At 46.2% G+C, this 25,625-nt stretch overlaps 1 protein-coding gene across 4 annotated transcripts in view; it reads left to right on the top strand.

The window, feature by feature from the left end:
* The window catches only part of FLNA (filamin A), a 116,011-nt gene extending 97,222 nt beyond the window's left edge, over window positions 1-18,789 (top strand). The window contains exons 22-48 of one of the 4 annotated variants that reach the window (XM_066580719.1): window positions 106-703; window positions 781-954; window positions 1,036-1,198; window positions 1,288-1,448; window positions 1,929-2,099; window positions 2,205-2,328; window positions 2,436-2,592; window positions 2,947-3,136; window positions 3,567-3,590; window positions 5,921-6,168; window positions 6,577-6,666; window positions 8,195-8,297; window positions 8,399-8,539; window positions 8,920-9,048; window positions 9,122-9,295; window positions 9,516-9,677; window positions 9,767-9,970; window positions 10,067-10,219; window positions 11,636-11,758; window positions 11,891-12,157; window positions 12,428-12,565; window positions 13,072-13,187; window positions 14,343-14,475; window positions 14,671-14,847; window positions 15,532-15,750; window positions 15,940-16,143; window positions 17,646-18,789. In XM_066580719.1, coding sequence (XP_066436816.1) covers window positions 106-703; window positions 781-954; window positions 1,036-1,198; window positions 1,288-1,448; window positions 1,929-2,099; window positions 2,205-2,328; window positions 2,436-2,592; window positions 2,947-3,136; window positions 3,567-3,590; window positions 5,921-6,168; window positions 6,577-6,666; window positions 8,195-8,297; window positions 8,399-8,539; window positions 8,920-9,048; window positions 9,122-9,295; window positions 9,516-9,677; window positions 9,767-9,970; window positions 10,067-10,219; window positions 11,636-11,758; window positions 11,891-12,157; window positions 12,428-12,565; window positions 13,072-13,187; window positions 14,343-14,475; window positions 14,671-14,847; window positions 15,532-15,750; window positions 15,940-16,143; window positions 17,646-17,833 — 4,731 coding nt within the window. In that variant the 3' untranslated portion in view covers window positions 17,834-18,789. The remainder of the gene's footprint in view (window positions 1-105; window positions 704-780; window positions 955-1,035; window positions 1,199-1,287; window positions 1,449-1,928; window positions 2,100-2,204; window positions 2,329-2,435; window positions 2,593-2,946; window positions 3,137-3,566; window positions 3,591-5,920; window positions 6,169-6,576; window positions 6,667-8,194; window positions 8,298-8,398; window positions 8,540-8,919; window positions 9,049-9,121; window positions 9,296-9,515; window positions 9,678-9,766; window positions 9,971-10,066; window positions 10,220-11,635; window positions 11,759-11,890; window positions 12,158-12,427; window positions 12,566-13,071; window positions 13,188-14,342; window positions 14,476-14,670; window positions 14,848-15,531; window positions 15,751-15,939; window positions 16,144-17,645) is intronic. The other 3 variants (XM_066580720.1, XM_066580721.1, XM_066580722.1) reach the window with 3 other exon arrangements.
* Window positions 18,790-25,625: the final 6,836 nt, after the last annotated feature.

Here is a 25,625-nt window from a genome sequence, read left to right as displayed (position 1 = left end):
CCGCTGGGTGAAGTTATCTTGGCAATCGGGAATGGAAATCAATGTGTTAAAATGACACTACTGTACCACTATAGAGACCATAATGCTGTTAAACTTGTACTGTAGGTCAAGGCTTATGGACCTGGACTCAAAGGAGGAAATGTGGGTTCTTCCGCCCCATTCACCATTGATACTAAAGGTGCTGGCCAAGGAGGTCTCGGTTTGACCGTTGAAGGTCCATGTGAAGCGAAGATAGAATGTCTGGACAACGGCGATGGCACCTGTTCTGTATCCTACTTGCCTACAGAACATGGTGACTACAACATCAATATTCTCTTTGCTGACACTCATATACCTGGATCTCCATTCAAGGCAAAGATTGAGCCTTCCTTTGATCCTACCAAGGTGACTTGTTCTGGCCCTGGCTTGGAACATGCCCAGGTTGGAGAAGCTGGCAAGTTTAATGTGGACTGCACCAATGCTGGGAACGCTGAGTTGACTATTGAAATTATATCCGACACGGGCATGCAAGCTGAGGTACATATCCAAGACAATGGAGATGGCACATACATGATTACATACATTCCACTTTACCCTGGAATCTATACCATAACTATCAAATATGGTGGACAAATGGTGCCCAACTTCCCCAGCAAACTACAAGTGACTCCTGCAGTCGATACAACTGGTGTTAAGGTGTTTGGACCTGGAGTAGAAGGAAAAGGTATGACTTGGAGGATTATTTTATTTGGCTTGTTTTGGGCTGTTGGCATTAGAATTAACTTTGTCGTCCTTTTACAGGTGTCTTCAGAGAAGCAACTACAGAATTCAATGTGGATGCTAGGGCTCTGACCAAAAATGGAGGTCCACATGTCAAGACCAGGGTCTCTAATCCTTCTGGCAACTTCACAGAAGCCTACGTACAGGATAATGGAGATGGCACATATAAAGTGGAGTATACTCCCTATGAAGAAGGTGAAGGCTTTGGTCATGGCTAATGCAATGGAGTCCTTGGTAGTAAATGGCTTTACTTATCATTGTCTTCCATCTGCTCAGGTGTTCACTCTGTGGATGTCTCTTACAATGGAAGTCCTGTGCCCAAGAGTCCATTCAGGGTTCCTGTGACAGAAGGTTGTGATCCAACTAGAGTCCGAGTCCACGGCCCGGGTATCCAAAGTGGGACAACAAACAAGCCCAACAAATTTACAGTGGAAACAAGGTAACGTCTGCATCACATTTATCACATGATCTAACTAACTTTGCTGGTCTTGTAAGTAAGTGATTTGAGATTCTCTGCTCCTCTTCTAGGGGTGCTGGTACAGGGGGCCTGGGATTGGCAGTTGAAGGTCCATCTGAGGCAAAGATGTCTTGCACAGATAACAAAGATGGAAGCTGTTCAGTGGAATACATCCCATATGAGCCTGGCACTTACAGCCTTAATGTCACATATGGTGGACACCAGGTTCCAGGTGAGCTATACTGGTGTTCAGGAAGGAATTAGAGGGGTTTCCTGAACAAAGCTTGACTTATCCACAGGAAAGGTCATCAGTAGTTAATTGGCAGGAAACCATCACTTGGGCACTTCCTCTCCCGTTCCACTGCACAGGCAGGCGATCGCTGGGAATCCCAAGCTGACTTCATTCCTGTTGAAATCAATGGTAGCTGAAGCAGCTATTACACTTCCGCAGCTCTCCCTAGTGTCGAAGGCAAAAGTGTAATGGCCGTCGCCTATGATGTATATCTAGCCCGCTGCACTGACAGTGGGTAGGGCGATTGACTCATTGCCTTGGGTCTCTGGCAACTTCTAACTATTGATGACCTGACCTGGGGATAGTTCCTGAATAGTGTTTGCCTGGAAAACCCATTTAATTGCAATGCTAATTAAAGTAGACACTTATAATTAAAATTAATTACTTTTTTTGACTTGGTTTAATGTTACCGCTCTGCAGGCAGCCCTTTCAAGGTTCCAGTTACTGATGTCATCGATAGCAGCAAAGTAAAGTGTTCTGGTCCAGGACTAAGCCCAGGACTTGTAAGAGCGAATGTTCCCCAATCCTTCAGTGTGGACACAAGCAAAGCTGGTGTTGCTCCATTGCAAGTTAAAGTCCAAGGTCCAAAGGGTAAGGTGCTGGAGAAATAGAAGTAAATGTCGCTCTGGATTTTTATACTCTGCTTCATTCTGCAGTGTTACTGGTTGGTATTTCAATACTTTGTATGTTGTATAGGGGTTGTAGAACCAGTGGATATTGTGGACAATGGAGATGGCGTTCAGACTGTTAACTACGTGCCCAGCCGTGAAGGACCATATAACATTGCAGTTCTGTATGGAGATGAAGAGGTGCCACGCAGGTGAGTTATCACTAACTCGTGTATGATATTTGTAATGGGTATCAAACTTTTTTTGCCAGTAATGGGCTAATGTGGAAATTCAAATATTGTCTTCTATTGCTCTACAGCCCATTCAAAGTAAAGGTTCTGCCCACTCACGATGCCAGTAAGGTAAAGGCTAGTGGCCCAGGATTGAACACAACAGGTGTCCCTGCCAGTCTACCTGTGGAATTTACAATTGATGCCAAGGATGCTGGAGAGGGTCTCCTTGCTGTTCAGATAACGGTAAGTGTCATGACTTGTAGACTCTTGTAGTGCATGGCAAAGTGTGTGAACATGGCCTCGAATGGGTGAATTTAAGAACTTGTGCACCAAAGGCTACAGTTGGCAGGCTAAGCAAAAGTGCCTATGAAAGTGGCCAGCTGAGTCCTGCAAAAAGACTCGGAAATAGTTTTTGGGTTGCATAGGACGGCACTTGACTACCCAAAATTCCTATGTCAACCCATCAAACACACTGATGGAATGCTTTAGGAAGGTGCAGCTGGTGGTGCCAGAAATTACATTGATTTGTCTGCAGCAGCTGGCAGTGAAAAAATAACCTAACAGCTCAATGGTAAAGCCTACTAAATTACCTCGCAGGATCCTGAAGGCAAACCCAAGAAGGCCACCATCCGTGACAACCAAGATGGAACCTACACTGTGTCCTACGTGCCTGATATGACCGGGCGCTACACTATTCTCATCAAGTACGGTGGTGATGAGATTCCATATTCACCTTATCGTATCCGTGCCGTACCAACAGGTGATGCCAGTAAATGTACAGTGACAGGTAAGTTGGGTTGCTCAGTTGTATAAGGTATTCAACACTCAAAGATGAGAAGCGTTGACTTTTTTTTTCTCCTACCATTTAAGTCATGAATGAAGCAGCATATGCAGTTTGAGAACCTCCTAAGGTGTTGAAGATTCTCTATTACATATATGAACTGCTGGTAAAAGTTAGTCTAGAACAGAGTTGTGTACAACTCCGAAAAGCCTTGAGTAGTGCAGGGTAGAGCGTGGAATGCCTTCTAAGACTCCTCCCGTTGCTCTCCTCACACTGCTTTTTACGTACACACTTCTCAACGCTGCACACGGTTTATGGCATAACATGTCATGATGTAAACGGATCTCTGCTGATGTGTATTTTGTTATGCACTTTACCCTCACGTTGTCACCTTGTCTCACGTTACCTTTCCTTGCTCTTTGCCCTTTCACCTCAGTGTCAATCGGAGGTCACGGGCTAGGTAAGCCGCTTGCTGGTCTTGACTAAACTTTTACATTCTCGTTGAAAGTAACTTGCTGATCTTTGGTAGTCTTGGGCATTCACAGCTGTTAGAAGGCTTATTGGTATAGCTTGGCAGGTCGTTAGTTATAGTGTTAATCACTAATATAAGGGGCATTGTATTAAGTCACCTCTTTTGCATTGAACATCCTTTCTGTGGGTGATGTGTTCCAGAAGGAGCTAAAAAGGTGAAAAATCCTGTTGTAACTGGTCATTTGGGTCCGGTAGACAGTGCTACTTGGCAATTACCACCCTTGCCTACAGATGTAGCATTAAAGGAGTTTTATGGTGTTTAACTTTATCTTATACATTTGAGATGAGTGGGGTTGGGGGGGGGGGGGGGGGGGGGAGCATATTCTCCAATAGTGCCCTGATGCCTGCCCCTTAAAACCCAGACAAACCCCTGTAATGCGTCCATCCATGGGCTACACTGTTAATATAGCCCTGGCGCTCTTCACTAAACTCAGCAGTTCTCGTACAGTGAATGAGTGGCACACTGCAAAAATGGTTGTGTCTTGGCGGGAATGTATATTAATGTCCACTCGGAAATGGTAGTTGGTCACTTTCTATCGATCTTCCATTTACAATCGTGAACAAACTTGAATTTCAATTAGCTTTGGCCTGATGGTTGAGTTATCCATTTGGCTGCAACAGCTGTGAACGGCCCAAACTTAACTAAACCGTTTGTCTATTCGGGGTAGGGCTTTAATCATAGGCATGGTATGCTTTATCTATAACTGCTCTAGTAAATGCTCACCAATGTACCCTGATTTAGACTTTAGATTGTGTACAAAGGGGCAGTCCAGGCTTTGTCTAGGTGTTTTTTTTTTTTTTTTTCTGGTCCTCTTTAGTCAGGTCTTCTAAAATGCCCAATAAAGAGAATTTTTGGATGGTGGTGGAACAAGTGGACTAAAAACGGACAGCAGATCTTAGTTTTGGGATTGATCTGAAGTGGTATTAGTGTGGCATCAATGACTATGTACTTATATGGTCTCGGACAAAGCTGCCAATGAATTTTATCTAGTTTGAGCTCTGTTGCTCAAGTGAGACACAGAACTTAATTCCAGCTGCTAGTAATTCTCTCCTGATCAGATTTCTAGATCATTAATGGGGAATTGTGCAACAAGACAAAGCATACCTATATATGGAAGTTCTAATCTATTCTCAAACTTCCAGATCAGTCCCTATACTATACATTTGATTACTAGGCCTTTTTTTCTCTCGAAATGGGTAGAGAACTTGCTTGTGTTTTTTTTTAAACTTTTTTTAATGGAAAACTGCAAGGTTCTTCAGGGGAGACTTTGATATTCTGTACCCTTAAAGCCATTCCATTCAGGCTATACTCCCCAACTCTGAACTGTAGGACCTGAATTGGGATGGGGTTTCCTTTTTATACCATATTTTTTTTGTCTTGCTACTTGCATGCCTGCTTTGTATGGCCCATCTTCAACAATCTTTGGACCTTAACTGCATCTCTAATTCCACTTTGATCTGCACCCTCTCTCACCCTCCAATGCTTGTCTTTAGCAATTATGTATGTTCTTATGGATATCAGTTCTTCAGGAAGTTTTTGTTACTGCTCCATGCACGAATACTGTAGGGTCACCAATTCTGGAGGTAACTTTACACATCTGGTGGTCACATCTTCAATTTTTTTTTTTCGCTTGGAATCACATTCTTGCCATTTTGAGGTCCCTCTAAAAACTTTGTTCCAGGCGCAAGAAGCCATTCAAGAAGTGGTGGGTGATTTAGCATCTTTTCGACCACTTAGTAGTATGAACCTGTTCATGGTGGTTGTGGTGTCAGATTAACTAGAACAAGCTTGGTTATGAGCATGTTGGGTCATCTTGGTGTGTTGAGGCTTTGGGTACTACATCGGATTTATTTGCAAGTCTTACACCTCAAAGATAATTTGAGCAGTCTAAGCTATGAGTGGTAGCTGTAATCTATATGGCCATACTGGTATAACTGGGCTCCAGACAAGTGGTCAAAAATTCACACTGACACAAGTCTCGGGTGCTCGCCATTCTACGGGTTACTAGGAGGGCAAGTTTCTTAACTTTGTAACCTTGTGCATAAAAATTTCCTGAGAACTGATCGTCCTGTAGAACGGCGAGGGATCTGGCTGTGAATGCTGAAGGGTTTGGTTATGTCAGATTTCATATTTTCCAATTTAGCGTGGTGGCGCATGGGATTGGCCTGAAAAGTAGAACAGTGAACTCCCGTTTCACCATCCTTACTTTGTACCTTCCTACTTGCCCCACCCTATTCCCACATCTTGGTTCCTCACAGGTGCTGGCATTGGACCTACCATACAGATTGGTGAAGAGACCGTAATAACAGTAGATGCCAAGGCTGCTGGAAAGGGTAAAGTGACATGTACAGTGTGCACCCCGGATGGCACTGAAGTGGATGTAGATGTTGTAGAAAATGAAGACGGAACTTTTGATATCTTCTACACTGCCCCTCAACCTGGCAAATATGTCATCTGTGTGCGCTTTGGTGGGGAGCACATACCAAACAGCCCATTCCAAGTTACAGTAAGTATGGCGGAGACTTTTCTCTTTACACTATTAGATATCCTTCAATTAATTCTGGAAATGGAGGGACTTTATATTACAAATTAGAGTAGCCTTGATAAGACCACCTCTATCAGCAGCCCTTTGGTATCACTAATAGAGGGGGAGTCATTAACAGGTGACTCAATGGTCATATTAAATTCATAGAAAACCCCTTCCATATCTAAAATTAATGCAACTCACCCAGCAGATCAGTGTATAATGCCACAATGTAAAAAAGAATAAAACTCAAACTAAATACGCTGTGTTTCCTCCAAATGGCTAGCCTACAAGCTGTGGCCAACGTTGCTTTGAAGGCCTTTGTTCCATCCACCTATGTCTTAATGAAGTTCCAGTTGTAGAATGTGACTAATCTGTTCTTACACGCAGGCTTTGGACGGCGAGCAAATGATGCCCCAGCAGATGGCTCAGCAGCAGTTAGCCCCACCTTACGCATACCCGGGCATGCAGCAACCCTGGGTACCCCGTCTTTTAACCGTAACTGTTGTTCATGGAGGGAAAAAACATCCTGCAACGCTATGTGCTGGGGAAGGGATTTTGGAATTCAGAACTCACAACCTGCTCAAAGCTCTAGCACAGACTTTTATTAAAGAGGAACTGCACTTTTTAAAAACTTTTCGCATGGCAGGTTTCGATCAATCGGGGTGCAGGTGCTGAGAACCCTGCTGACTGCTCATCCAAGTGCTGTGCCCCTTCGGCTATCTTCATAGATTTTGTCTGCTCCTTGACAGCTGACTCACAGATGGCTATAGAAGTCTATGCTGCTAGAGGTGCCAACAAGTGGTAGGCACAGTGCTTGATGGAGCACTGCAGTACCTTAACTTGAGCGACCAGCAGGGCTCTTGGCACTTGGACCCCACCACTGATTAAAAGCTATGTCACAGCCACATGCCAAAAGTTTTTGAAGTGTGGTTACTCTTTAAATGTAGCTGTTTTGGAGGCTGCTTTTGAGTAGACTGCAAATAATGGGTTAAAGGGGTTGCACAGTCACTAGTGTTTGTAGGTTCAGCTCTATAGTGCTTTGCTTGCATGAGAGGTTTGTTGCATGTGCCATTACACTGACAGCACTGGCATTGCCTAGCAGTGTTACCCACAGCTCCGCTGGTATAGGGTGACTTAGTTGTCCAGCCAGAATACTTTATTCTCTTTCTGCTTTTGCTGCGACAACACAAGATGAATTCCTTCCCTGTGTATACTGTTGCAGTGATGGCCTTTTCCTCAATCTTCACTGTAATTAAATTTGGGAAGGGGAATGGGGTGGGTTCTGAGGGTCATATGGTGGGCTCATACCTCTGTCCACTCTATATAAATTCCAAATGTCTGCCATATCTTCCCATTCTTTTCACTACCAACATCTCATTAAGTCTGTTAGATTTCCAACCAGTCACCACATGTTGGATGGCAGGAAGGAGTTAACACTTTATATCCACTCGTTCGTCTCATCCATTTTTTTTCTTCATGTGTTCAGAAATATATGTAAAGGTCTCTTGCAGAATTCATGTTTCCAGGTTTGCCAAGTTTTTGGATAAACTAACTGCAAAGACTTCCCTCATCGTGCAACTTGTCATGTTTCCAATTTTGAACTCCATTGCTGGTTCATCATCCTTTTTGTAGTGCATCAGTATAATGTCCATAGGATGTCTGATGGCACAGCAGGGTTCTTTCTGCAATATTCAGAATCTGCCTCTCTGACGGAGCCCCTTGGCTGACAGCAGAGATTGCAGTGAAGCTGTAGTCATGAGATGTGCCCTGAACTTGCAGTTTGGGGGCTGAGAACGTCTCAAAAGTATCTACAGTAACAGATGTGAGAACCTAAAAAAAAAAGCTTTAACTCAAAGTTTTTTGCCTTTTATGAAACTTTTGGTCTCCTACCATGATGAACTTCCATTGGAGTTTGAGGTCTCTTCCTCCCATTGAAGCATGTCCTCTCCACTTTTTTTCCCCTCTTTCATTAAGGGTTTGCTCATGTATGACTCTCTCGGTTTAGGCTACAGATCGCCCTGTAATGGGAGTGAATGGACTGGATGTTGCAGGGTTGAGACCATTTGACCTCGTTATTCCCTTCACTATCAAAAAAGGCGAGATCACCGGTATGGACACTTGTCTTCATGCTTGTTGCATGTTTCTAGATCTACTGGCTTTAATTTCCATAACTCTTGACTTTTACATAATACTGTTCACATTAATGTAGGAGAGGTTCGCATGCCTTCTGGTAAAGTCGCCAAACCAGACATCACGGATAACAAAGATGGAACAGTCACTGTCAGATACGCTCCTACAGAAGCCGGCCTTCATGAGATGGACATCAAGTATGACGGCATCCACATTCCAGGTCTGGCCTTGGTGATGGACACCATAATGTACTTTGTGTATGAGATTTCTGGTACCTTATAAATACTGATGTGCTCGGTTTTCCTACAACTTTAACCCTTTCAAATCCACGTGTCAAACAGGCTCTGGCAGCAGAGCGGTTGAGCAAATGTATAATAGGCAGAGGGGGTTAGAATAAACCCCATTGGACCTCTTCTGACATCAGAGCTGCAAGGCTGAATCAATGTTGGATTGGAAAGGGTTAAGGAATTGCGTATTTGAAAAGTGCAATTTTTGAAGAAAAGAACCTAAAGGAAGAGCACATGGGACATGCTCCAAGTTAAACTGTATTGGATGCTGATCAGATCCTTGTCTTAAAAATGGTTATACCTTGATTTTCAGGAAGCCCCCTGCAGTTCTACGTGGACTATGTCAACAGTGGGCATGTTACAGCCTATGGCCCAGGATTAATTCATGGCACAGTCAATAAGCCGGCTGTGTTTACAGTGAACACCAAAGATGCTGGTGAAGGTAGGTACCAGGAGGTGATTGGACTAAACTCTTCTTTTTATACATGGCCTTAACAATTATTGTTTGCATGTAGGTGGCTTATCACTGGCCATTGAAGGTCCTTCCAAGGCAGACATTAGTTGCACCGACAACCAGGATGGAACTTGTACAGTGTCCTACCTTCCCGTCCTTCCTGGAGACTATAACATCCTTGTTAAGTACAACAATAAGCACATCCCTGGCAGTCCTTTTGTTGCCAAAATCACAGGTTGGTATTGCTCAATGAGACGTTTTGCTGCACTACAAATGTGGCAAACTTTTAACCCAACGCTAAGAACTTGCTGAAAAGATGAGAAAGCTTTGCAACAGATTGGCTCTTAAGTGTCAAGTTAAACTTTGCTACATCTGTAGGTCCAACTTCTATGAATTTGAGGTCGGCTGTTGTAAAATGTTGGTTATTTGACAAACAATGTAACTTTTCCCCGCAGGTGATGACACCATGCGCATGTCCCAACTTAAGGTTGGTTCTGCTGCTGATATCCCACTCAATATCACAGAGACTGATTTAACGCTGTTGACTGCTACTGTGACTTCTCCTTCTGGAAGGGAAGAGCCGTGTCTTCTCAAGAGACTTCGTAATGGACATATAGGTGAGTCTTTGATTTTTATTTCTTTTTTACCGTTGGCTCAACTAAATGGTCATGACTTGTATTCACCACTTTGCTTCATGTATCTGTAGGTATATCTTTCGTGCCAAAGGAGACTGGAGAACATATTGTTAGCATCAAGAAAAATGGCCTTCATATTCCCAACAGTCCCATCACTGTAATGATCAGCCAGTCTGAGATCGGTGACGCAAGTCGCGTTGTTGTCTCTGGCCAGGGCCTAACTGAAGGAAGAACGTTTGAGCCAGCAGAGTTCATCATTGACACTAGAGAAGCAGGTCAGAACCCCACTTTATTAGCTGAGAACTTTGAAATTGCTTAATCACAGGCAAACTGTTAAAAGCCAACCAGCTGTCTCTTGCTGTTTGCTACAGGTTATGGAGGTCTTAGCCTTTCCATTGAGGGTCCCAGTAAAGTGGATATCAACACAGAAGACTTAGAAGATGGAACATGCAAAGTGACATACTGTCCAACAGAGCCTGGAAACTATATCATAAACATCAAGTTTGCCGACCAGCATGTGCCAGGTATCCTATAGAAGTGCAGAAGGAAGTTGGTGTATATTAGTTGGCCTTTCTCATTTTTCTGCTGTCTGCAATCCACTTTCAGGGAGTGGGGGTAGAAGTGTAGTAAGTCTAGCATTCTGCCAGTAGTTCACTGTCCTGCACTTCCTTGCCCTTCCCATGCTGTATGGTGTGGTCTCGGGTCCAATCAGTGTCTAAATGCGCTCCTAGGAAAGCATTCTAGCCAAGTAGTTGGTTAGTAAACCACTGAGTGCACAGACTCTGTAGCAGCAGGAGAAGCAGAGATTCTGGAAATTGTTATTGGGGTCTGCAGATCTGTCAGCCTGCAGCCTCTGAGTGTATGGGAGCATCCCTATGAAAATAGCCCCTCCCCCGATTGCCAAGGAAACATGTCCTTTTGGTACAGGAGCTCTCTACCAAACAGCGTTTATTGCATAGATGGAAGCGAGACCCCTAGTGGCAGCCACTTCAAACATAATTTACAGTGGTAAAGCAACATTTTAAATGCAAGTATATTACAGAAATGATGCGACTGACACGCTAGTGGATGAGCAGAGCTTGTTTGAAAAGTTAGTTCTTTTAAACTGACCACCTGGTTTTGGGACAAAACTGTCCTGGGACCAGAGGGGATGGGAGATGTATTGTTTTCATTTCTGTTGGCCCTCCATCCTGCTAGATCTGGGTTGTGTTTGTACTCATCCAAAATGGCTGGCACAATCTTCAGACTACCTGTTCCCCACAGTTCACTGATCCAGCTTGTTGGGCCACAATAGAACTGGAGGTAACGCACCCCCTTCCTGTCAGGGACGGGATTTTGTCCCGAAATTAGAGGATTGCTTTAAGACTCAGCTTTTACTACGACTTGCCTCATTCTGCTGCTGCAATCTGACTTCTGTTCTGCATCATGTAGTAATCTAATACACCTTAGTCCACTGCAGAACAATCCTTTGGGAGGTTCAACCTAACACATGAATTAGTATCTTCATTGATGGGTTAAAGGGATTGTCCAAGTTATTGGTGGCAGTGGACAAAAAACTAATCTACCACTGCTCTGGTCTTCGCTTTACGGGTGCTGTGGGGGTGACATAGGCTGTTGACCCACATAACCACTGCAGCCAATAAAAGGCCTGACGGCAACATAAGCTTTGTATAGCGCCAACTTATTCTGCAGCGCCTAAATCACTGATGTCCTGTAAACCTGATGGGGGGGCTTCTAGCTGGGTGTTACCTGTCGGATGTCATAACGCTGGACCGCCAAAACTGTGTGCTCCGGCACCACGGTAAATATATTTTATATAGTTTGGGGCCCGGGGGACCCAGAACTATATAAAGGAACTCTGAAAACACCTTAAAAAAAGTTTGCTAACGGAAATCCATCATGTCCATCTTGGTGTAATGCAGGGTCATTCTTCTCTGCAGGCAGTCCATTCTCTGTCAAAGTGACAGGTGAAGGAAGGTTGAAGGAGAGTATTACACGTAGAAGAACGGCGCCATCTGTGGCAAATATTGGAAGTCAGTGTGACCTTAGCCTGAAAATACCTGGTAAGTTGCGTACCGGATCATTAAATAAGCTGTTTATGATTATAAATACTTAGCATCTTGGAAGTATATCCAGTACAATACTGTTACATCACTGATATACTGTTGCGTTACGAGGCTGCTTCTAATTTACAGAAATCAGCATTCATGACATGACCGCTCAAGTCACGAGTCCATCCGGCAAGAGTCATGATGCAGAAATCATGGAAGGTGAAAACAACACTTACTGCATCAGATTTGTCCCTACTGAAATGGGCGTTCACACGGTCAGCGTCAAGTACAAGGGTCAGCATGTTCCCGGAAGTCCATTCCAGTTCACTGTAGGCCCCTTGGGTGAAGGCGGTGCACATAAAGTTCGAGCTGGTGGACCAGGCTTGGAGAAAGCAGAAGTTGGAACTCCAGGTACGGAGAGCTTCAGGGGAGGAAGTTATAACTTGGCATAGAGACTGGCAGTCTGTAAATGGGACTTACTGGGTGCTCCTCAAAAAGCTAAGTATCCGATAAGTCATTGATTCTGTACTACTTGGCAGCATATTACAGCTTGGCAGCTGCTTTGTGTACAGTAACAATTGCCATTTGTAGTCTTACAAGTAACTGAAAAAATGGCAATACTTACTGTAGATTCTCTAGTTAAACTGATTTAACAAGTTTATTTATTTTTTTTTTTTATAGCGGAGTTCAGTATTTGGACAAGAGAAGCTGGTGCTGGGGGTCTGTCCATTGCAGTGGAGGGACCAAGCAAAGCAGAAATTGCTTTTGAGGATAGGAAAGATGGATCCTGTGGGGTGTCCTACGTCGTTCAGGAGCCTGGTAGGTTTACAGATCTGTAGAGTTTTGTGGAGAGAACCGTTCCCCACAGTGAGTGTGTGCACAGGCTCAAATTCAGATCCTCCTCTCCCCCCCTCCCCCCCAACATTTCTCAATCACCAGTGATGGAGGATGGGGCCCTTATCTTTACTGCACTTTTATCAGCTCCTTTATGACCACCTTTATGGTCCTAAGTTGACTGATAAGGAAGTTCAGGAGATGAAAGTGAAGGGTTCTTTTAGACAAGCCAGCTCTCCTTTCAAATGAGCGAGTGATCTTGCTAACGCCTTTTGCAGTCAGACAAATGCATGGTTGGCACATTCAAATGAGAATCGTCCATTCTTTCACATTCACTTATACAGCAAATGTGGAAGACTGAATGCTGTCCATTGGCTGCAGCAAGTTCACACTAGAAAGCTATAACATGTAATTTGCAAATTAAACTTTTTTTTTTTTTTGGAACATCCTATTAATTTAGGTTTTGTTTTTTTTGTTTTTTTGTTTTATAGGAGATTATGAAGTGTCTGTCAAGTTCAACGATGAGCACATCCCAGACAGTCCATTCATTGTTCCAGTGGGTTCTCCATCAGACGACGCTCGCAGACTCACTGTTTCTAGTCTTCAGGTGAGGCACTGGGAAAAACCCTAGCCCTTACTGGTTGGGCAGAGGATCTGTCTCCTGAGCAGCTGTATAGACCCCCTCACTTAGGCCAGCTCTGTGCCAAAGTCAGCACCTTGGTTCGCCTTGGCATGGACTTGGTTACCTTTTTAGTTTGACTATTCAAAGAATATTTAGGTCTGTCCACTTTTGAACTCCAATGACTCTATGCTGTGCCTAAAAATCACAGCATCCAAAATTCAATCCCTAGTCATTGTTACAAGGCTTGGATAAAGAGTAGCATTGACTTGCAGGAAATCTGCCTTCCAATAGGTGGCGCTGCAGAGATATTTAATCTCCCTTATTTGCATATTACCCAGAGGAGCATGAATGGCCTTTAGTCTCCTCACTCACCTAGGTGCTCTCCCTACGGAGAAAAGATGGCGGTCCTTGATCACTAGTCCTTTATGGTTGCTAATTGCAGTAGCAGTGCTGCCACCTACAGGGCTCGGTTAGGTTTTGCTTCATAGTTTAAGTATGGCAGAACTGCCAGGACTCCTCCAGGTTCCCAGCTGACTCAGGAGGCTCTCCATGTGTTTTTCTCGTGTCTTTCTTAAAGGCTCTTAACAGGAAGCAAATCTTGACTTCAACCTGCCAGTGTTTAAAGTGGGAGAGGAAAATGGATGTGAACCGTGGCTGTGGCTTACTGTGGCATTGCTGAAGGCTCTGAACTGGGCATTCGGGGGTCCTGCTTCTCTTCAGGCTGCTTTTTTCCACTTCTTTGCACCTTGTTTCTGCAAATCATTTCATCAGCTACCTGGAGTGCATCAGCATGGTTGACTAAGCCACCCTCATTGTAAAATTTTTCACACCATACCTGCATTTGACGGCTGTCAGAAAACTCTTATTGCTGATTTTTTCCACCAATGGTGAATGAGCAACTGATGCCGTAGTGACCTGATTCAGTCAATCATCTCTCCTAATCCTTGGACTGCTGTGTCTTCCTTTACATAATACGGTATGCCACCGCCAGGTTCTCCTTCACAAGCCTCCTCTCCCTCATTAAACCGGAGTGGGACAGGTAGGTATTATGTCTGTCAAGGTGATCAGCATGGAGACTGATTATTGGGGGGGAAAAAAGTCTGCTTTGCAATGTTTCTAAACCATTTGATGTGCTTTTAGGAGTCAGGGTTAAAGGTCAACCAACCAGCATCTTTTGCAGTAAGTCTTAATGGTGCCAAAGGAGTTCTAGATGCCAAAGTACACAGCCCTTCAGGGGCGTTGGAGGAGTGCTATGTGACGGAGATTGATGAAGGTGAGCATGATGAAACACAAGTTGGATTCCAGGGCTAATATTCAGAGATTTAACCCATAGGGTTTTATTGGAGGGTGGAACTACAAAAGCACTTTTTTGGAGTGCAACATCTGCATCAAGATCTGCTAATGTCTAACATGCAGGTACATGTATATCAATCTTCACTTAATGTTGACTATACACTACTTCTTGCAGATAAATATGCTGTACGCTTCATCCCACGGGAGAACGGCTTATACCTGGTTGATGTTAAATTTAATGGTTCCCACATCCCTGGCAGTCCATTTAAAGTTCGAGTGGGAGAGCCAGGACAAGCTGGAGACCCAGGAATGGTGTCAGCGTATGGACCTGGATTAGAAGGTGGCACCACTGGTAAGTCCTAGGCCTCCTGGTTTTCCCCAAAAATAAGACTCTCCCCCCTCAAGAGGCACTAGGTCTTATTCTCAGGGGGTGTAGTATCATAATTGCCCAGCAGGCTCTGTTCATGTCCCTTCTGCTGCTCTCAGCAGCTCTGGCAGGCTTCCTGCAGTCCTTGGCCGCCTACAGAAGATCGCTTCCTGGTTACAGGATTCATAAATTCCACCTACAGGAAGCTTAGGCGCTGATTGGTTCTCAAGCGCTGCTTAGCCAATCTCAGCCATTGTATTGGTTCTTGAGTGCTGGTCAGCCAAACGATGCAGGGCTCAATGAACCAATCGCAGCCATTGCTTCCTGGAGGCGGGATTTATGAATCCCATAACCAGGAAGCGATCTCTTCTGTGGATGGCCAAGGACTGCAGGAAGCCTGCCAGAGCAGTTGGAGGAATGTGGACCGTGCCTGCTAGGTAATATGCGGGTGGTCTTGTTTGTGTTAAATGTAATGCACATAGGGCTTTATTTTCAGGGTTGGGCTTATGTTTCAAGCCTCCCTGAAAATCCACAAAAATCTGGGTGGGTCTTATTTTTGGGGAAACAGGGTAGTGTCTTATTCCGTACAGGAGAAGTCCTTGACTGTATTAAAGTCAATACTCCTCAAGCTATGCACCTTTTTCAGTTTGTTACTTCTTCCCATCCCAGGAAATGCTGCAGAGTTCATTGTGAACACCACAAATGCAGGCGCCGGAGCTCTGACTGTGACAATCGATGGACCATCCAAGGTCAAAATGGACTGCCAAGAGTGTGCTGAGGGTTACAAAGTCACTTATACACCAATGGCTCCTGGTAGCTACCTTATCTCTATAAAATATGGTGGACCTTATCATATTGTTGGAAGCCCGTTCAAAGCAAAAGTTACTGGTATGTCCAAAAACCTGTCGGGTGACCTTTTATGGATTGTCTTTGTTCAGTCTAAAAAAAATCTATTTGGAAATCATTGGATAATGTGATGTAAGACCTTCTGTGCATGTTTCTTAGCGTTGCTTGCAGACCTAATCCATATCTTAAGACTCTTGGTTCCAAGCCAATAACCCTTATCTGTTCTTCTAGGGCCTCGCCTGGTGACAACCCACAGTCTCCATGAGTCCTCTTCAGTCTTTGTAGATTCTGTTACAAAAAGTGAGGCTTTCGTACAGCAAGGAGCCCTTCCAAGGGTGTCATCAGATGCAAGCAAAGTGGTTGCCAAAGGTCTTGGTTTGAACAAGGCTTTTGTTGGCCAGAAGAATTCGTTCACGGTAGACTGCAGCAAAGCTGGTGAGCTCCGTACCGTGTGGTGAAATGATGTTTTATAAAGTCAGATTATCAGATGTGTGGTGGTCACAAATGGGGCACGGCCTAGTTTAATAGAACTACATACTGCTTATCAGTGGTGGCAGACAAGATGCAGCATTTCAGTTATGCAAACCCTTTCTTTTGGGAAAACGCTGCTGGCTCGGTACGTTCTGCTGGAATGTGTGCTGGCATATCTTGTATGAAGTTATCTACTGTAAGGAAAAACTTGTCCTATAAATATGCAGCAAGTTTCAGATACTCACAATGGTGTCAAAGTGGAAAAACTAACTTTTTTCACTGTATGACAATTAGGGGAGGTTCACACAGGGTAGATTTTCCCAGACAGAATCTGCAGCCATTCCATGGGTAAAGTCTGCTTTAAAATCCCACGGCTACAGTTTGTTAGACCAAAGTCCACAGCAAGTCTGCAATATTTTTACAAAAATGTCTTTGAAGCCTACTGCTTCTGCACTAAATCTGTTGAACATTTGGTGCAGTGCAGAATTGACATGCTGAATGGGTACAGGTAAAGATTGGGAGGTGGAGATTTTTGCACCCAGGCCCCTGAGCCTTTAGTTACACCCCTCTGCTGAAGTGTTTTATTCTGCATCTAATGAGTGCAGACTTTTTTCCACTGAGTGGACGAGACTTGGAAAATCTGTAGCATTTACAGTAGCAGCAATGTGGATTAAATTTTCCATGTGGGTAATCCACCCCGTGCAATCATGGCCTAAAACTACATACAGGTGCAACAAACTTTAGCTTGATGGCACAGCACAAAGCTCCGATCTTAACTTGCTAGAAAGATATTGCTTTTTTTCTTGGCACAACAGAATCCATTGTAAAGTAATTTAAAGTGTTAAGTCACCCTGACAGCAGGTCAGTCATGTCGGTGAGAAGTCACTTGTTGGTGTCTTGGCTTTTAGCAGAACTAAAAGCCAAGTGACTGTCGGACCGTGTAATAGGAGCCGCTCATCTATTTACTGCCAATTACTGTGAATGGAGTCGGGTGGCTTGAACGCTCCCCGGCCATTCCACCTCCGTTCACGAAACGACTGTTGCTCCTTTTGTAAAGCACACTAGCCAGTCGGGTGGTAGCCCGTGGGATGGATGTCAGATCTTTGCTTCACACAGCAGTGATAGTCTGAGAATGGAGGTGGAGTGAACTGGAGATGTCGTCCACCACTAGCCTCCATTCGCTATAAACTGGTAGTCAAAGGTTGAGCGACTTTCGTTTACAAGGAGAGAAGCGGCTCCCTAACATGGGAACTAGTGACTACTGCATGCCTTCTCGCTCAGTGCCATGGGTACACGGGCCGACGGCTGCTCATAATCGCTCATTCGGGTGACTATCTACAGCTTGACACTGACTATGTGAAGATGCCTTTAAGAAAAATATATCCGTAAAACCCGGTTTTGATGTAACGTATTATGTCATCCGATTGTGAAAATGGGCACCAACATGACTTGCTTTGTTTCACCAGGTAACAACATGCTGCTTGTTGGGGTTCACGGACCAAAAACCCCTTGTGAAGAAATTGTAGTGAAGCATCTTGGAAATCGGTTGTACAACGTTACGTACCTCCTGAAGGACAAGGGGGATTACATCCTGGTGGTCAAGTGGGGGGATGAGCACATTCCAGGCAGCCCTTACCATGTGTCTGTGCCCTAAACTGCCACACAACTGCCCCTTGTCCTGATTCCAAACCTCCTTGCCCTCTGTGTGCGTGTCTAATGTACAGTTGCCCTATTCCCAACAATCCCCATGTGACGGAGGGGTGAGAGGTTGGCTCGGGTTTGGGGGGGTTTTTGCTTAGCTGGTTCCAAGTTTATGCAATGGCCTTATTTAAACCCCTGTGGCACTGAAGGGGCAAAGTGTCTACGGGTGCATTTGGCCATATTATAGGGAAGAGGGATGGTCAGACATGTTGGCGCGCAGCCCTTTGGGTGAACTTGGCACTTTTATCCTATAATTTGAGTAGGCTGCTAAAAACAAGTTGGTCTAGGTCCATCCCTTGCCCTCGGGGCTGCTTTTCTATGCCACATGCTCCCGTCTGCTGTCTTGCCCCCCCGTTACTTGTTTACATTTGTTTGTCAATCCTTAAACTGTTATAAGGGATCTCGGAGATGGCAATATGTTTCTTGAGGGCGGGAGACCTAATGGAGCATCCAGATAGTGTTAATCTTATCACTCAGATTTTTCTATATTTTTCTACATGATGAAACAAGTTGCACCACAAGTGGCTAAACACCATAAATACAATGTAACACACAGACATACTCAACTTCTAATGGAACCACTACTTCAGATCACTAAAACTTTGTGCTGGCCCTATTTATCCACCTAATTTTTGCAGTGGACCTTCTAGGTCCCTTCAGGTGGGTCTTGAATCGCCCTTCTCCTCCCCCCTTAGTGTTATACTGTGTTTTCAATGTTGTCCTGAGATTGGGTTACTTCTGAGATACTCCATTGGGTTGCTAAGCTGGTTCACCTTCCAAAGGCCATTCCAATTGGATTGCTTCTAATTAACCAAATCTTGTCTAATTTTTCTAAATAGTTTTTGTTTTGTGCACGACTACAGTACTTTGCTCTTTAATGATAACAATAAAATTCTGCTTTTAATCCTCTTCTTGACTTTTTGTTTTCAGTTTTTAGACTTCCTTTATATTATGCATGGGAAGGCATTGTGGCCCCTCCATTCCCTAATCTGCAGAGTAGAATTGTAGAATTCCTTTCTTTATCGCCCTGCTGTAAAATGTTCAAGTGACAATTTACTGATAAATTGGAAGAGTTGGAACGCCAAATTCCCTACTGACACTCCCCTCCATACAGTAAAATGGGAATATCAGGCTTTAATAGATAATCTTTTAGAGTCTGAGCCAGTAGAAATGTATCAACGCCAGTTTACTACGGCTTCTCCCACTTCTAGCTGGTTTGCTGCAGGAAACAAACAGCACTGTACATTACAGTGGCCTGAGTCAGTACTGCAAGCAGAGTTCCATTCACTTCAATAGGACTAAGCCTGTAGTATGAACCCCCTTTTAAGATTCCTCAGCCCTGATGGCCCCAACAGCCTTTTGGCATACCCATATACATCTTGGCTTGGCCAAGCATCCGTATGTTCTGAATGTAAAGACTCGTCAGGCAGTGACAAAAACAAAAGATCAGGCAGTTGAAATCAAACTGCCACCCCCAGTCCATATAATTTACACCAGAAATCTATGTCAGGCTGGACCTGGCATTCTCTTCTACCCAGGGGTACAGAGGTGGGGCCAGGATGTGCTTAATGCATGCGCCTATTCATGTACTAGGTGCATTACAGGAAACTAAGACTTGCGCTGGAAATGCCAGTCTTGGTAAACTTCCCCCAGTTTGTTAAACGTTGCTTTTACATTGTCAAAAGGTGGATCAGATCACTATATTCACTCAAATGTCCTACCGTACGTATGTTGGATTGTGTGTAAGATGAGGGAAACTGAACCAGGATTAAGAGTTGTTCCCTACCCACAGGATGGGGGAGAATTCATCGATCAGTGAGGGCCTCACAGGAACGTCACTGAATGGCACACTGATATGAGCCAAACATGCTTTTTTGGCCAATGGGGATGACCAATACCCAAGCGACTATCTCTGGCAGTTCCATTGAAGCTGAGCAAAGGACTGGAGCTGTAGTGTACTTTCACAACCATCACTCCATTCAGTCTCCTTGTTGGGAGTGCAGTTAGGATGGGGGCACAGGACCTCTTGTTATCAGAATTGATGAAGGTCTCAGTGGTGAGACCCCCACTGATCAGCAAGTTACCTGCATTCTATGTATAGAGGGTGACATGTAATGCTGGTACAACCCTTTTAAGAAGGGGGGGCAGTTTCTTGAGGGAGCAAACTTCACAGATGTAGCAGCGTGTAACTAGGCATTTACCATGCTATAGCTTTCTGCACCAGTTAACATATATTTTTTTTTAATAGCTTTGTAACATGTTTTGTATTTAAGGGAACAATGGGGTTTTAATGGATTAAGATGTGGTCGAACGTTTCGGCAATCGACTCTCTCCATTGATGCTTGCTGCTAGTCTCACGGTAATCCAGCTCTTCGGGATGTCAAGTATCTGACTCCTTTTGTAATATTGGGTATCAGTTTGGCCCCGGCTTGTATCCATAATACACGGCTGCCTGGGATCATCCACCTCCTTAGAACATGACGAGTTCCATTCATTACTAGTGTTCTCACTGTGTTGCACTCTGATTAATAAATGCAGAGCATCTCGCCTGCTGTCGGCAGCTTTATAGCAATTCGGTGAAAAATCATTATTTTTTTTTGCTGGCTGTTCCTGTATCTCTTGGGTACTGTTAAAGCATACTTGCTATATAGCAACTTGATGGTTCTCTCTATGAAGCCAGCTCCTTATTAGTCCGTTCCCACTGTGATTCCAATGAAAAGTAGCTGTCGTTGTATACGGAAGATATAACCTCACTATTGTGCTGGAACACTTTATTTGCCGAGTTGGCACAAGGTAACTTTTAGAATTGTGCTCATTATTAAAGAGAAACAAATGGAGGGGGAGCCCAAAAATTCTATTTGGCATCTAGTAAATGCTTGACAACTAAATGCTGCAGAATTGTTTCCTGAACCGGATGGGACTCCTGTTCCTCCTGAAAATGTGTGAATAAATTGACAGCTGGGTGTTGCCTACGGGGGGGAGGTGTCCCTACTGTCAATCAGTGCTGAGTCAGATACTTGTTTAACAAGGAACAGTCACACCCAGTGGTCCTAATAAACTCCTCCCCCATGTCATTAATGAGCTTGCCTGGGACTTATTTTTGGTGACCCGTCATTAAGATTTGGTAATCGCTAATCCATCACTCAGAATCCCTGCCAATCAACTGATTCCCATCATTGACGGTGATGGAAACAGATATTGCTGTCAACATTGCAGTGGCTTAGGTTGGTATTGAATTAAAGGGAAGCTGTGCCTGTAGTACCAACCTGGGCCACTGTGGCATTGATGGCCCCATCTGGACCAAGCTCTGTCCATACTGACAGCAGACGGTGATCTGCAGGTATGCAGAGATGGGTTGCATCTGCTTGCTAGAGACAGGTTGCACCTTACAAAAACAGGTAAGCATTAGAGATGGGCGAGCACCAAAATGCTCGGGTGCTCGTTACTCGGGACGAAATTATTGCGATGCTCAAGGGTTCGTCTCGAGTAACGAACCCCATTGAAGTCAATGGACGACCCGAGCATTTTTGTAGATCGCCGATGCTCGCTAAGGTTTTCATTTGTGACAATCTGGGCAATTCAAGAAAGTGATGGGAACGACAGCAACGGATAGGGCAGGCGAGGGGCTACATGTTGGGCTGCATCTCAAGTTCCCAGGTCCCACTATTAAGCCACAATAGCAGCAAGAGTAGCCCCCCCCCCCCCCCCCCCAACAACCTTTACTTCTGAAAAGCCCTCATTAGCATGGCATACCTTATCTAAGCACCACACTACCTCCAACAAAGCACAATCACTGCCTGCATGACACTCCGCTGCCACTTCTCCTGGGTTACATGCTGCCCAACATGTAACATCAGCTTTAATGCAGGTGGGCAAAAAATTAATTGGATTACACTGTAGGCGAGGGCCCCAAAAAATTGGTGTACTAATGTACGTCAGAAAAATTGCCCATGCCCAACCAAGAGGGCAGGTGAAACCCATTAATCGCTTTGGTTAATGTGGCTTAATTTGTAACTAGGCCTGGAGGCAGCTTAGTTAAAATAAAAATTGGTTCAGGTGCAAGTTTCAACGCTTTAATGAGCATTGAAACGTATAAAAATTGTTTACAAAAATTATGACAGCCTTGTGGGCCTAAGAAATTGCCCGTTTGGCATGATTACGTCAGGTTTCAGGAGGAGGAGGATGAATATACACAGATTGATGAAGCTAAAAGGGCCACGTTTTTGATGGTGATAGAGAACAATGCTTCCATCGGCAGGTGCAGCCTACATATTGTTTAGGTATCGCTGGTGGAGAAGAGAAGTCTGGGGAAATCCAGGCTTTGTTCATCTTGAGTGTAAGCCTGTCGGCACTGTCGGTTGACAGGCGGGTACGCTTATCCGTGATGATTCCCCCAGCCGCACTAAGCACCCTCTCTGACAAGACGCTAGCCACAGGACAAGCAAGCACCTCCAGGGCATGCAGCGCGAGTTCAGGCCACACGTCCAGCTTCGACACCCAGTAGTTGTAGGGGGCAGAGGCGTCACCGAGGACGGTCGTGCGATCGGCTACGTACTCCCTCACCATCCTTTTACAGTGCTCCCGCTGACTCAGCCTTGACTGGGGAGCGGTGACAGTCTTGCTGGGGAGCCATAAAGCTGTCAAAGGCCTTAGTGTTCCCCTGCCTGTGCTGTACATGCTGCCTGATCTCTGCGCCTCCCCTGCTACCTGGCCCTCGGAACTGCGCCTTCGGTCACTAGCGCTGTCGGATGGGAATTTTACCATCAGTTTGTCCGCCAGGGTCCTGTGGTATAGCATCACTCTCGAATCCCTTTCCTCTTCAGGTATGAGAGTGGAAAGGTTCTCCTTATACCGTGGGTCGAGCAGTGTATACACCCAGTAATCCGTAGTGGCCAGAATGCATGTAACGCGAGGATCACGAGAAAGGCATCCTAACATGAAGTCAGCCATGTGTGCCAGGGTACCTGTACGCAACACATGGCTGTCCTCACTAGGAAGATCACTTTCAGGATCCTTCTCCTCCTCCTCCGTCCATACACGCTGAAAGGATGACAGGCAAGCAGCATGGGTACCCTCAGCAGTGGGCCAAGTTGTCTCTTCCCCCTCCTCCTCATCCTCCTCATGCTGCTCCTCCTCCTCCTCCTCCTCAACGCGCTGAGATATAGACAGGAGGGTGCTCTGACTATCCAGCAACATACTGTCTTCCCCTGCCTCTGTTTCCGAGCGCAAAGCGTCTGCCTTTATGCTTTGCAGGGAACGTCTCAAGAGGCATAGCAGAGGAATGGTGACGCTAATGATTGCAGCATCGCCGCTCACCATCTGGGTAGACTGCTCAAAGTTTCCAAGGACCTGGCAGATGTCTGCCAACCAGGCCCACTCTTCTGTAAAGAATTGAGGAGGCTGACTCCCACTGCGCCGCCCATGTTGGAGTTGGTATTCCACTATAGCTCTACGCTGCTCATAGAGCCTGGCCAATATGTGGAGCGTAGAGTTCCACCGTGTGGGCACGTCGCACAGCAGTCGGTGCACTGGCAGATGAAAACCGATGTTGCAGGGTGGCAGCGTCCGTGTGGGACTTGCGGAAATGTGCGCAGAGCCGGCGCACCTTTCCGAGCAGGTCTGACAAGCGTGGGTAGCTTTTCAGAAAGCGCTGAACCACCAAATTAAAGATGTGGGCTAGGCATGGCACGTGCGTGAGGCTGCCGAGCTGCAGAGCCGCCACCAGGTTACGGCCGTTGTCACACACGAAAATGCCCGGTTGGAGGCTCAGCGGCACAAGCCAGCGGTCGGTCTGCTCTGTCAGACCCTGCAGCAGTTCGTGGGCCGTGTGCCTCTTCTCTCCTAAGCTGAGTAGTTTCAGCATGGCCTGCTGACGCTTGCCCACCGCTGTGCTGCCACGCCGCGCGACACCGACTGCTGGCGACGTGCTGCTGCTGCCGCCGACACATCTTTATGGCGAGACAGAGGTTGCGGAGGAGGAGGGTGGTTTAGTGGAGGAAGCATGCACCGCCGCAGATACCACCACCGAGCTGGGGCCCGCAATTCTGGGGGTGGGTAGGATGTGAGCGGTCCCAGGCTCTGACTCTGTCCCAGCCTCCACTAAATTCACCCAATGTGCCGTCAGGGAGATATAGTGGCCCTGCCCGCCTGTGCTTGTCCACGTGTCTGTTGTTAAGTGGACCTTGGCAGTAACTGCGTTGGTGAGGGCGCGTACAATGTTGCGGGAGACGTGGTCGTGTAGGGTTGGGACGGCACATCGGGAAAAGTAGTGGCGACTGGGAACTGAGTAGCGCGGGGCTGCCGCCGCCATCATACTTTTGAAAGCCTCCGTTTCCACAACCCTATACGGCAGCATCTCCAGGCTGATTAATTTGGCTAGGTGCACGTTTAACGCTTGAGCGTGCGGGTGCGGGGCGGTGTACTTGCGCTTGCGCTCCAACACTTGCGCTAGCGACGGCTGGACGGTGCGCTGAGAGACATTAGTGGATGGGGCCGAGGACAGCGGAGGTGAGGGTGTGGGTGCAGGCCAGGAGACGGTAGTGCCTGTGTCCTGAGAGGGGGGTTGGATCTCAGTGGCAGGTTGGGGCGCAGGGGGAGAGGCAGCGGTGCAAACCGGAGGCGGTGAACGGCCTTCGTCCCACCTTGTGGGGTGCTTGGCCATCATATGTCTGCGCATGCTGGTGGTGGTGGCGGCTCCCCGGCTGATCTTGGCGCGACACAGGTTGCACACCACTGTTCGTTGGTCGTCTGCACTCTCAGTGAAAAACTGCCAGACCTTTGAGCACCTCAGCCTCTGCAGGGTGGCATGGCGCGAGGGGGCGCTTTGGGAAACGGTGGATTATTCGGTCTGGCCCTGCCTCTACCCCTGGACACCGCACTGCCTCTTGCAACCTGCCCTGCTGCTGCCCTTGCCTCCCCCTCTGAAGACCTGTCCTCAGTAGGCGTAGCAAACCAGGTGGGGTCAGTCACCTCATCGTCCTGCTGCTCTTCCTCCGAATCCTCTGTGCGCTCCTCCCTCGGACTTACTGCCCTTACTACTACCTCACTGATAGACAACTGTGTCTCATCGTCATCGTCCTCCTCACCCACTGAAAGCTCTTGAGACAGTTGCCGGAAGTCCCCAGCCTCATCCCCCGGACCCCGGGAACTTTCCAAAGGTTGGGCATCGGTCACGACAAACTCCTCCAGTGGAAGAGGATTCGGAACCCTTGCTGCCCATTCTGGGCAGGGGCCTGGGAACAGTTCCTGGGAGTCTGCCTGCTCCTCAGAATGTGTCATTGTAATGGAGTGAGGAGGCTGGGAGGAAGGAGGAGCAGCAGCCAGAGGATTCAGAGTTGCAGCAGTGGACGGCGCAGAACTCTGGGTGTTCGATATATTGCTGGATGCACTTTCTGCCATCCACGACACGACCTGCTCATTTTCTAATAAAGGTCTACCGCGTGGACCCATTAATTGTGAGATGAATGTGGGGACGCCAGAAACGTGCCTCTCTCCTAATTCTGCAGCAGTCGGCTGCGATACACCTGGATCAGGAGCTCGGCCTGTGCCCACACCCTGACTTGGGCCTCCACGTCCTCGCCCGCGTCCACGTCCTCTAGGCCTACCCCTACCCCTCAGCATGGTGTATTACCAGTAGTGCAGAAACAGAACACTGTAATTAAATGTGCCGCTTATTGGCCTGTGGTTGGAGGCTGACTTTGCTTACGGAACGCACAGTAGAGCCAGGAAATAATTTTGCGCAAGCC

Source organism: Eleutherodactylus coqui, chromosome 10, assembly GCF_035609145.1.
Source record: "Eleutherodactylus coqui strain aEleCoq1 chromosome 10, aEleCoq1.hap1, whole genome shotgun sequence".
NCBI classification, from domain to species: domain Eukaryota; kingdom Metazoa; phylum Chordata; class Amphibia; order Anura; family Eleutherodactylidae; genus Eleutherodactylus; species Eleutherodactylus coqui.
This window is presented reverse-complemented; position numbering and strand designations above follow the sequence as displayed.